Source organism: Pongo pygmaeus, chromosome 20 (assembly GCF_028885625.2).
Source record: "Pongo pygmaeus isolate AG05252 chromosome 20, NHGRI_mPonPyg2-v2.0_pri, whole genome shotgun sequence".
Taxonomy (NCBI): domain Eukaryota; kingdom Metazoa; phylum Chordata; class Mammalia; order Primates; family Hominidae; genus Pongo; species Pongo pygmaeus.
The window spans coordinates 10,206,813-10,219,010 of NC_072393.2; the positions used below are offsets into that span (position 1 = coordinate 10,206,813).

The 12,198-nt window shown below is 52.9% G+C and overlaps 1 protein-coding gene across 2 annotated transcripts in view; it reads right to left on the reverse strand.

The window, feature by feature from the left end:
- The window catches only part of COL5A3 (collagen type V alpha 3 chain), a 56,334-nt gene that overhangs the window by 12,508 nt on the left and 31,628 nt on the right, over positions 1-12,198 (reverse strand). For both annotated transcript variants that reach the window (XM_054461653.2, XM_063658457.1), the window contains exons 41-57: positions 12,089-12,142; positions 11,160-11,267; positions 10,931-11,038; positions 10,795-10,848; positions 10,105-10,158; positions 7,809-7,916; positions 7,679-7,732; positions 7,431-7,484; positions 7,268-7,321; positions 7,082-7,135; positions 6,433-6,540; positions 4,868-4,921; positions 4,638-4,691; positions 4,286-4,339; positions 3,300-3,353; positions 3,005-3,112; positions 2,778-2,831 (exon numbers count right to left, since the gene is read on the reverse strand). In XM_054461653.2, the coding sequence (XP_054317628.1) occupies positions 2,778-2,831; positions 3,005-3,112; positions 3,300-3,353; positions 4,286-4,339; positions 4,638-4,691; positions 4,868-4,921; positions 6,433-6,540; positions 7,082-7,135; positions 7,268-7,321; positions 7,431-7,484; positions 7,679-7,732; positions 7,809-7,916; positions 10,105-10,158; positions 10,795-10,848; positions 10,931-11,038; positions 11,160-11,267; positions 12,089-12,142 (1,188 nt within the window). The remainder of the gene's footprint in view (positions 1-2,777; positions 2,832-3,004; positions 3,113-3,299; positions 3,354-4,285; positions 4,340-4,637; positions 4,692-4,867; positions 4,922-6,432; positions 6,541-7,081; positions 7,136-7,267; positions 7,322-7,430; positions 7,485-7,678; positions 7,733-7,808; positions 7,917-10,104; positions 10,159-10,794; positions 10,849-10,930; positions 11,039-11,159; positions 11,268-12,088; positions 12,143-12,198) is intronic.

Consider the following 12,198-nt stretch of genomic DNA (forward strand, 5'->3'; position numbering starts at 1 on the left):
TAGAGACGGGCAGTGTAGACCATCAAGGTGGAGTATTACAGCAGAGGGTTATAGAGACGGGCAGTGTAGACCATCAAGGTGGAGTATTACAGCAGAGGGTTATAGAGACGGGCAGTGTAGACCATCAAGGTGGAGTATTACAGCAGAGGGTTATAGAGACGGGCAGTGTAGACCATCAAGGTGGAGTATTACAGCAGAGGGTTATAGAGACGGGCAGTGTAGACCATCAAGGTGGAGTATTACAGCAGAGGGTTATAGAGACGGGCAGTGTAGACCATCAAGGTGGAGTATTACAGCAGAGGGTTATAGAGACGGGCAGTGTAGACCATCAAGGTGGAGTATTACAGCAGAGGGTTATAGAGACGGGCAGTGTAGACCATCAAGGTGGAGTATTACAGCAGAGGGTTATAGAGACGGGCAGTGTAGACCATCAAGGTGGAGTATTACAGCAGAGGGTTATAGAGACGGGCAGTGTAGACCATCAAGGTGGAGTATTACAGCAGAGGGTTATAGAGACGGGCAGTGTAGACCATCAAGGTGGAGTATTACAGCAGAGGGTTATAGAGACGGGCAGTGTAGACCATCAAGGTGGAGTATTACAGCAGAGGGTTATAGAGACGGGCAGTGTAGATCATCAAGGTGGAGTATTACAGCAGAGGGTTATAGAGACGGGCAGTGTAGACCATCAAGGTGGTTATTACAGCAGAGGGTTATAGAGACGGGCAGTGTAGACCATCAAGGTGGAGTATTACAGCAGAGGGTTATAGAGACGGGCAGTGTAGACCATCAAGGTGGTTATTACAGCAGAGGGTTATAGAGACGGGCAGTGTAGACCATCAAGGTGGAGTATTACAGCAGAGGGTTATAGAGACGGGCAGTGTAGACCATCAAGGTGGAGTATTACAGCAGAGGGTTATAGAGACGGGCAGTGTAGACCATCAAGGTGGAGTATTACAGCAGAGGGTTATAGAGACGGGCAGTGTAGACCATCAAGGTGGAGTATTACAGCAGAGGGTTATAGAGACGGGCAGTGTAGACCATCAAGGTGGAGTATTACAGCAGAGGGTTATAGAGACGGGCAGTGTAGACCATCAAGGTGGAGTATTACAGCAGAGGGTTATAGAGACGGGCAGTGTAGACCATCAAGGTGGAGTATTACAGCAGAGGGTTATAGAGACGGGCAGTGTAGACCATCAAGGTGGAGTATTACAGCAGAGGGTTATAGAGACGGGCAGTGTAGACCATCAAGGTGGAGTATTACAGCAGAGGGTTATAGAGACGGGCAGTGTAGACCATCAAGGTGGAGTATTACAGCAGAGGGTTATAGAGACGGGCAGTGTAGACCATCAAGGTGGAGTATTACAGCAGAGGGTTATAGAGACGGGCAGTGTAGACCATCAAGGTGGAGTATTACAGCAGAGGGTTATAGAGACGGGCAGTGTAGACCATCAAGGTGGAGTATTACAGCAGAAGGTTATAGAGACGGGCAGTGTAGACCATCAAGGTGGAGTATTACAGCAGAAGGTTATAGAGACGGGCAGTGTAGACCATCAAGGTGGTTATTACAGCAGAGGGTTATAGAGACGGGCAGTGTAGATCATCAAGGTGGAGTATTACAGCAGAGGGTTATAGAGACGGGCAGTGTAGACCATCAAGGTGGAGTATTACAGCAGAGGGTTATAGAGACGGGCAGTGTAGACCATCAAGGTGGTTATTACAGCAGAGGGTTATAGAGACGGGCAGTGTAGACCATCAAGGTGGAGTATTACAGCAGAGGGTTATAGAGACGGGCAGTGTAGACCATCAAGGTGGAGTATTACAGCAGAGGGTTATAGAGACGGGCAGTGTAGACCATCAAGGCGGAGTATTACAGCAGAGGGTTATAGAGACGGGCAGTGTAGACCATCAAGGTGGAGTATTACAGCAGAGGGTTATAGAGACGGGCAGTGTAGACCATCAAGGTGGAGTATTACAGCAGAGGGTTATAGAGACGGGCAGTGTAGACCATCAAGGTGGTTATTACAGCAGAGGGTTATAGAGACGGGCAGTGTAGACCATCAAGGTGGAGTATTACAGCAGAGGGTTATAGAGACGGGCAGTGTAGACCATCAAGGTGGAGTATTACAGCAGAGGGTTATAGAGACGGGCAGTGTAGACCATCAAGGTGGAGTATTACAGCAGAGGGTTATAGAGACGGGCAGTGTAGACCATCAAGGTGGAGTATTACAGCAGAGGGTTATAGAGACGGGCAGTGTAGACCATCAAGGTGGAGTATTACAGCAGAAGGTTATAGAGACGGGCAGTGTAGACCATCAAGGTGGTTATTACAGCAGAGGGTTATAGAGACGGGCAGTGTAGACCATCAAGGTGGAGTATTACAGCAGAGGGTTATAGAGACGGGCAGTGTAGACCATCAAGGTGGTTATTACAGCAGAGGGTTATAGAGACGGGCAGTGTAGACCATCAAGGTGGAGTATTACAGCAGAGGGTTATAGAGACGGGCAGTGTAGATCATCAAGGTGGAGTATTACAGCAGAGGGTTATAGAGACGGGCAGTGTAGACCATCAAGGTGGTTATTACAGCAGAGGGTTATAGAGACGGGCAGTGTAGATCATCAAGGTGGAAGGTCAGAGCAGAGGGTTAGTAGAGACAGGCAGTATGGACACTCAGATGGATGGTCAGTGAGGGCTCGCCTGCACCAATGCTCACTAGGTAGTCACTAGGTGCCCAGAGTGGTCCTCAGAGCCAGGACCTCAAGGATGAACAAGTCTCTTACCAGGGGGCCGGGAGGGCCCATCTGTCCAGGGGCTCCCAGGAGACCTGGTTCACCCTGAGAATGGAACACAACATGGGGCAGGCTGCACCCTGTCAGAACCCAGTGTGGACCCCTCCCACCGCCGTGCACCAGGGGCAGCCCCTCCAAACAGTGATGGGATCACAAGCTGGGAGCAGGCAGAGAGGGGCTGGATCCACCCTGTCCCACCCCTGCCCCACTCCACTCACCACAGGGCCGGGGATCCCTTGAAGACCCTCAGGCCCCACACGTCCAGGGGGCCCTCGAGCCCCCATTGGACCCGTCCTCCCTGGGGGCCCGTCAGGACCTGGCTCCCCCTGAAATGGACACAGGCAAGGGAGGGGCCAGAGTCAGAGGGTTCCTGCCTCCTGACCCCCTGCCAAGAAGGATCTGGGATCGGGAGGGAATAGGTGCACGGAGTGGTCACAGGTCCACCCTCTCCTGATGGCCCCACTGTTGGCCTAGAGTAGTGCGGGGACCCTTCCCCTTGGCAGGGGGACTCACCTTGGCACCTTTCTCCCCTTCTCTGCCTTCTCGACCCATGTGTCCTGAAGGACCCTGGGAAGGGAGAGACAGTGAGGGGGGGTTTAGGGGCTGACTTGAGGGTCTGAGGGGTGAGTGGGGTCTGGGTGATTGGGGGGTTATGGGTGAGTGGGGGTCTGTAAGGTGAGTGGGGTCTGTGGGGTGAATGAGGTCTGGGTGAATGGGGTCTGTGGGTGAGTGGGGTCTGTGGGTGAGTGTGAGCTGTGGGTGAGTGGGGGCTGTGGGTGAAGGGGTCTGTGGGGTGACTGAGGTCTATGGGTGAATGGGGGCTGTGGGGTGAGTGGGGTCTGTGGGTGAGTGGGGGCTGTGGATGAATGGGGTCTGTGGGGTGACTGAGGTCTATGGGTGAATGGAGTCTGTGGATGAGTGGGGTCTGTGGGGTGAGTGGGGGCTGTGGGGTGAGTGGGGTCTGTGGGTGAGTGGGGGCTGTGGGGTGAGTGTGGTCTTTGGGGTGAGTGGGGTCTGTGGGTGAGTGTGGTCTGTGGGATGAGTTGGGGTGTGTGGATGAGTGGGATCTGTGGTTGACTGAGGTCTGTGGGGTGAGTGGGGGCTGTGGGTGAGTGGGGTCTGTGGCTGAGTGGGGTCTATGGGGTAAGTGGGGGCTGTGGAGTGAGTGGGGTCTGTGGGGTGAGTGGGGTCTGTGGGGTGAGTGGGGCTGTAGGGTGAGTGGGGGCTGTAAGGTGAGTGGGGTCTGTGGGGTGAGTGGGGTCTGTGGGGTGAGTGGGGGCTGTAAGGTGAGTGGGGTCTGTGGGTGAGTGGGGGCTGTGGGGTGAGTGGGGTCTGTGGGTGTGTGGGGTCTGTGGGGTGAGTGGGGGCTGTGGAGTGAGTGGGGTCTGTGGGTGAGTGGGGGCTGTGGGGTGAGTTGAGGGCTGTAGGATGAGTGAGGTCTGTAAGGTGAGTGGGGGCTGTAGATAAGCTGAGGACCCAGGAGGTGGCTTATCACTCACCCTCTTGCCGGGGGGCCCGGGGGCGCCGGGTTCCCCAGAAGCTCCAGGCGGACCCTGGAGGAGACAAGGACACCAGCTGTGGTCTCAGCTAACACTGTTGGAGCCTGACTGTTTTAGGACGCCTTGGATCAGAGGACAGCCTTCCCCAAGCCTCACCCCAGCACCGGGTACTCCCACTTCCCACCTACTCCCTCAAGCTGCTCACATTCCTGGGGGTCCTCAGAGAGATGAAGCGGGAGCATCTGCAGGGGCCTTGGGTACCCCACTAGCCCACTCCCCTGCCCCCCCAATTCACTCACTCACTAGCTCCCCAACCCCCCCTCAGCACCACACCCTCTATTTTCCCACTCACCAGTCCCCCAACATCACCAGGGTCTCCCTTCTCCCCTGGTGAACCATCTATGCCCTGCATGGGGGGAAGACAGAGTTGGGAGGGGTGATGAGGGTACATGAAAATTTGGGGTGGGGCTGGGAGGCAAAAGAAGGTTATTGGTTCCACTGTCAGTGCCCAGGTCTGTGGGGGTAGGGAGATGGAGACAGAATTAGGAAATATGCCAGGATTGGGGAGGGGGTCACACTCACTGAAACTCCAGGGTCTCCTGGGGGCCCTAGATCTCCGGGGAGCCCCGTGGGGCCCTGGAACACAGAATGATTAATAATCACATCTCTGAATTGTGGAGCAATCATGCATTTATGGAACAGATCAACGGTATCCAGGAACAGTTTGGTTTCTGGGGACACATTAGTGAACAAAACATAAAATCCCTGGCTTGGTAGAGTGAACATTCTCGTGTTTCATGAGTGCAGACGCTGATCTAAGAATGCTGCACGCATGGTCTCACTGCAGCCTCCTCACAGCCTCCCAGCTCGGGACTCACAGAGAAAACTGGCCATTCATTTGTCTATTCATTCATTCATTCACTCATCCATTCATCCATCCATCCATCCATTCATTCATACACTCAGAGAAGGGACACGCCAAACAATGCCATTCAAGTCGAGGTCCCACAGATGCTAAAGCCCCTTCCTGACCTCCACCCACCCCAAACCCTACTGTGGTGGCAGAAGGGCCTCAACCTTCGCCTCAAAGCCAAATCCCACATCCACCCCAAATCTGACCCAATTCAACCTTAACCTTTGCAACAGTGTTAGAATGATCTGCCGTGAAATCAACTTTCAGGCCATTCAATGATGTATAATCACTGCACGTTTATGTTTCATTCACACATTTATTCACTAATTCACTCATCCATCCATCCATTCATTTATTCACTCATCTCTTCAGTCATTTTGTTCACTTATGCCTCTATCCATTCATTCATGCATCCATTCACTCATTCACTCACTCATTTGTCCATTCGGCCACTCATTCATTCATCCATTCATTCATATTCATGCACCATTAATTTACTTATTCATCCATTAATTTACTCATTCATCCATTCATTCACTCATTTATTCGTGCACATTTATTCATTCACATATTCATATATCCACTGATTTATTCATTTTTCCATTAATTAATTCACTCATTCACCCATTCATTCCCTCGTTCATCCATTCATTCACTCATTTATTCATCCATTTATTCATTCACATATTCATCCATCCACCGAGTTATTCACTTGTCCATTCACTAATTCACTCATTCATACATTCATCCACTCATTCATTAATCCATCCATCCACCCATTCATTCATTCATCCGTGTTCTGGGGGTTACTCATGAGATCAGTAAATTAGAGGATGCAATCCCTGGCTAGAAGTTTGGGAGAGCTTTGGCCGGGCGTGGTGGCTCACGCCTGTAATCCCAGCACTTTGGGAGGCTGAGGCAGGCGGATCACGAGGTCAGGAGATCGAGACCATCCTGGCCAACATAGTGAACACCCATCTCTACTAAAAATACAAAAACTAGCTGGGTATGGTGGCGTGTGCCTGTAGTCCTGGCTACTTGGGAGGCTGAGGCAGAAGAATCGCTTGAACCCGGAAGGCGGAGGTTGCAGTGAGCTGAGATCGTGCCACTGCACTCCAGCCTGGTGACAGAGCAAAACTCCATCTCAAAAAAAAAAAAAAAAAAGTTTGGGAGAGCTTCAAGTACATTCAAGTGCCCCCTCCCATGTCTGCCCCCACTTCCCCCCAGGACTCACCACACTCCCTTTGGCTCCATCCTCTCCAGGGGGACCTTTCTTTCCTGGGGGTCCAGCAGCTCCAGATGGGCCCGAGTCCCCCTTTTCACCAATGTCTCCCTTGGGCCCCTTTACAGAAAGAGGTCAGAGGTCAGAGTGGCCTGGACTCTCCAGGGATCAAGGATTAGCATACTTGGATTCAGGCATTGGGGTGGTCTGGGACTTTTCTGGGGTCAGGGTTCAGAGTAGCCTAGGTTGTCCAAGGGTCAAGGGTCAGAAGGAGCTAGGACTTAAGACAGTGAAAGGTCTGGATGGTCTAGGTGCCCATTGGTCATGTGCAAGGTTGGCCTAGCCCATGTGCTGCCCTTGAGCGAATTAGAAGAGGGGCCCCATCTGGGCAACTCATCCTCAAGTCAGGACTCATGACTCAGATTTGAGCCCTCACCTATTCCCTGGGTCATGCAGTCTTGTGCAGTGTGCAACCTGCAGAACTGTACATAACAGCCCTATCTGAGACCTTCCAGGTGTCCTTCTTCAAGGTAATCAGGGACGGCCAAGGACAGGGGTGAGCGGATGATCTTGGACTGTCCAGAGGTCAAAGTGGCCAAGATGCCCAGGGGTCAGGGGTTCCCTGAGTTGGGTGCAGGGACCACATCACACAGCCACTCACCGGGATGCCTGGGGCTCCTGGAGGCCCTGGGTCTCCAGCGTCCCCTGGCTCACCCTGCAGGAGGCAAAGTGAGAGTGGGGAGAGGTCCCATCCTAGCAGACAGGGAGGGGCTCCCCAGAACATCCCTGCCCAATAGGACTAGATTCATCTCCTCCCCCCGTGCAGCCCCTGCCTTCCCTCGCTGACCTTCTCACCCACGGCGCCTGGCTGACCAACTCCTCCAGGCAGCCCTGGAGTGCCCTGCAGAGACAGCAAGGGGTAAGAGTGGGACTGTGGAATCCCAACATCCTCTTCTTAGGAAATGGGTGTCCCCATCTCTGAGCCTTCCTGGCCCCCCAAGAGTTCTCACCTCCGATCCACTGGGGCCTTGGGGACCCCGAGGACCTGGAGCTCCATGGGGACCCTGTGGAAGGTCAGAATTAGTATCAGTGACCCCAGGGCCCCCCCAAAAGGCCACATTGACCACAGATACCACTCTCAATGCTGGTGACCCTCAGGGCCCTTAAAATGACAATGTCCCTCAAATGAATCTAATGCCTGCCGCCACCCTATAACCCCACCATCCTCCCCCTCCCACCTTCCTCTGGGAGTGCATACCATGGACCCAACGTCTCCGACCTCCCCTTTCTCTCCGGGAGGGCCTGGCAGCCCCTGTGGAACAAAGAAGCAAGATTGGGGCACCAGGTAGGGAAAATCAGAAGTGCCACCCCCAAACCCAGACACCCACCTGCAGTCCGGGAGGGCCAATCACCCCCACAAAGCCTCTGACTCCGTCATCTCCTTTCTGTCCAAAGAGGCCTGGGGGTCCCCGGCGCCCCTGAGCTCCATCTGCTCCCTGGAAGAACACAAACAGGGGCACATTTAAGGTCTAGGTCAGTGATTAGGGTAGAGTGAGGCTCAAGGGTCAAGACTGAGGTTAAGGGTTGGAGTCAGGGTTCAGATTAAGTTTAGGGAGGGTCAGGGTTGAGTTGGAGTTGGGGTCTAGGTTAAGGAACAGGGCTTGGGAATGACGTCAAGGGTTGAGTCAAAGTGTTAAACAGTGAGTCGGATTTGCAGTTGAGGTTCAGGTCTTGGGCAGGGTTCAACTGGGGTTGAGATGGAATTGAGGGTTGGGTTTGAGGTTGGGCCCAGGGTCATATTCAAAGTTTGAGTTCAGGTCTGGGGTCAGCATTGGAAGAGTGGGTCAGAGTTGGGGTTAAGGATAGGGCGGTATGTTCCTATTGCATGGTAATAAACAAAAAAGGACAGGTCTGGGTCAGGGCTTGGTTAAGAGATTTGAAGATAAGGCTTTTGTTTGTTTGTTTTTGTTTTTTGTTTTGTCTTAAGGAGTGTCACTCTGTCGCCCAGGCTGGAGTGCCGTGGTGCGATCTCTGCTCACTGCAACCTCTGCCTCCCTGGTTCAAGCAATTTTCCTGCTTCAGCCTCCCAAGTAGCTGGGATTACAAGTGTGTGTGACCATGCATGGCATTTTTTTTTTTTTTTTTCCTTTTTTGAGATGGAGTCTCCCTCTATCGCACAGGCTGGAGTACAGTAGTGCTATCTTGGCTCACTGCAACCTCTGCCTCCTGGGTTCAAGCAACTCTCCTGGCACAGCCTCCCAAGTAGCTGGGATTACAGGTGCCTGCCACCAGGCCCAGCTAATTTTTTTTGTATTTTTAGTAGAGATGGGGTTTCACCATTTTGGCCAGGCTGATCTTGAACTCCTGACCTCAGGTGATCCACCCACCTTGGCCTCCCAAAGTACTAGGATTACAGGCATGAGCCACCACACCTGGCTGAAGATAAGGTTTGAGTAGGACTGAGGTTAAAGTCATGAGCGGAGTTGAGACTGGGGCTGAAGTGGGGTTCAGAGCTGGGTTTGGGTTGGAATTTAGTCCGATTTTAGGGTTGAGTGTATATTGGACATCGATATAGAGGGGCAGATCAAAGTTGAGGATGAGGTTGAGATTGAACCAGATTCTGGGATTGAGTCCATATTGGATGTTGGCATTGAGGGGAAGACATGGTTGGAGTTGAGATTGATCCAAATTCTGGGGGTGAGTTCATATTGGATTTTGGTTTTGAGGGAAAGACATGGTTGGGTTGGGATTGGGCCAGATTCTGGGGTTGAGTTCCCATTGGGTGTTGGCATGGAGGGGAAGACACAGCTGGGTTGGGATTGAATCAGATTCTGGGGTTGAGTTCACATTGGGTGTCAGCATTGAGGGGAAGACATGGTTGGATTGGGATTGAGCCAAATTCTAGGGTTGAGTTCATATTGGGTGTCGGTATTGAGGGAAAGACATGGTTGGGTTGGGATTGGGCCAGATTCTGGGGTTGAGTTCCCACTGGGTGTTGGCATTGAAGGGAAGACATGGTTGGGTTGGGATTGGGCCAGATTCTGGGGTTGAGTTCCCACTGAGTGTTGGCATTGAAGGGAAGACACAGTTGGGTCAGGATTGAATCCGATTCTGGGGGTGAGTTCACATTGGGTATCAGCATTGAGGAGAAGACACAGTTGGACTGGGATTGAGCCAAATTCTGGGGTTAAGTTCACACTGGGTGTTGGCATTGAGGGGAAGACATGGTTGGGTTGAGATTGGGCCACATTCTGGGGTCGAGTTCACATTGGATGTCGGTATTGAGAAGAAGACATGGTTGGGTTGGGGCTGACTCTGAATCTGGGATTGGGTTCATATTGGGTGTTGGTATTGAGGGGAAGACATCATTGGGTTGGGATTGAGTAAGATTCTGGGGTTGAGTTCATTTTGGGTGTCGGCATTGAGGGGAAGACATAATTGGGTTGAGATTGACTCAGATTCTGAGGGTGAGTTCATATTGAGTGTGGGTATTGAGGGGATGACATGGTTGGGTTGGGATTGACTCCGATTCCTAGATTGAGTTCACATTGGGTGTCAGTACTGAGGGAGGATCGGGGTTGGGTTTGAGGTTTGGATTGAGTCAGTGTGCTTCCACTTTCATTTGCTCCCACTATCCCTCCCATCAAGGATCCAGAGAAGGACTGCAAAGCTGGGGGCACTCACCGGGGGACCTGGGTGTCCTGCAGGACCCCGTATCCCTGGTTGTCCAGGTGGGCCCTGGGAGAACAGGAAACAGAATCAAAAATTCCCTCAGGTTTAAGATTAGAGAGGGCACTGGAGCTATCAATCACTGCCTCCCACACCCCCTTTATGAGAACAACTTCCCCTACCAAGCAGCAACAGCTGCATCCCCCCAAATCCTGTCTTCTCAGCCACTAACTGATGGGATCAGACAGACGTCTGTCCTAAGCCCAGCCCTGGCCACAAGTTCCACCAAGACCCAGGGACGAAGCTGGCTCAATGATGCAAGACACTGGAGCTGACATTCGGGGCGGGGGGAAGTTGGGTATCAGATGCCTCAGTGCCTGCCATGCAGAGTCACAGGCAGAGGGAAGGACGTGTCACTAAGAATGGAGAAGGAGGTTACCCTTACCCCAGTGCCTTTCCAGTTCTTTGGGAGCCCCAGCTATCCCTATCCTGTCTGCAGTTGGGTTCTGTGGACCCGTTGCTCCGTGGACCCATTGCTCCAGGCAGCTCAGGTACCTTCTGTTGCATGTAGGTGTCAAGATGGTACCCAAGAAGGCAGAAAACTCCGTGGTCTCTCCTACCCCATGGAGAATGATCTCTACATCCCTGGCCTCCTCTCTCTTCTGCTACCCACCCCACCCTGCCGCCCTGGGGATCTTCACTCACCGCATCTCCTTTATCGCCTTTACTCCCCTTGTGTCCGGGGGCGCCCACATCCCCCTGCAGAGGAAATGGGATGAAGGACCCAGCTTCTGTTCACCCCCATCCTCCCCTGGACCCTTCCTCTCTGTGAACCCCTCACCTTGTCCCCTTCCTCGCCAGAAGGCCCAGCAGCTCCAGGGGGTCCCAGAGGCCCCAGGGGCCCTGGGATCCCATCTTTGCCAGTGGGGCCAGGGGGGCCACGTTCTCCCTGTTGTGGGGAATGGAAAGGGAGATGTCAGGGCAGGAATGTCCTGCAGGAGCCATGTCTTGGGATGTGGCAGGGCCAGACCCTGAGGAGGCCCTAGGAATGGGATGGGCAAGTCACTTACCGGGGACCCCTTCTCGCCTGCAGGGCCAACGGGGCCTTGGCTGCCACTTTGGCCAGGAAGTCCAATGCCTCCTGCTGGGCCCAAAGGACCCCGCTCACCAGGGGAACCCTGAGAACAGGGGTGATGAGTCAGGAATAATACCAGTAGTAGCTCTCCTTTATGGAGGGTTTTTAAGCCACCAGGCACTGAGTTCTGAGGTTACCAGGATTGTATCTAACCATTTCCCTTCCTGCAGCAGCCGGAGGGTGCCTGTGAGCACTTGAGGGGCAGGGCATATTCGTCTCCTGCTCAAGAACCCTCTATGGCTCCCATCTCACTTAGAACAAAAGCCATAGTCCTCCTGGCAGCCTATATATATATATTTGTAGAGACAGGACCTGGCTATGTTGCCCAGGCTGGTCTCAAACTCCTGGGCTCAAGCGATCCTCCAGCCTCAGCCTCCCAAAGAACTGGGATTATAGGCATGAGCAACTACACCTGGCCCAAGAAAAGGGGTTTTTATATGTTGATGGCCAATGCACAGGTAAGTATTTGTTGGATAAATGATCTCAATGAGGTTTGTGATCATACATGAGACGAGGCTTCTCATCATGGCTATTTTACAGACAAGGAAACTGAGGCTTGCCAAGGAATACAACGGCCCAGCCAGTGAGCAACAGAACTGACCTTGGCTCACTGCAACCTCCACTTCCCAGGTTCAAGCGATTCTCCTGCCTCAGCCTCTAGAGTAGCTGGGATTACAGGCATCCGCCTCCATGCCTGGCTAATTTTTGTATTTTTAGTAGAGAAGGCTGACCTCAAACTCCTGACCTCAAGTGATCTGCCTGCCTCGGCCTCCATCATGGGTTTTATCATGACAACATCAAGCTTCCAAGACACCTTGAGCGCCCTCCACCCTGCCCCCACCCAGCACATGGGGTTATACTTACATTGGCCCCCACGGGCCCTGGGGGGCCCTTATCACCCTTTAAGCCAGTAGGTCCCTGAAGGAGGAGATAATTCACAGTTAAGAGACTCCCAAGGGTGTCCCCAGGTCCTG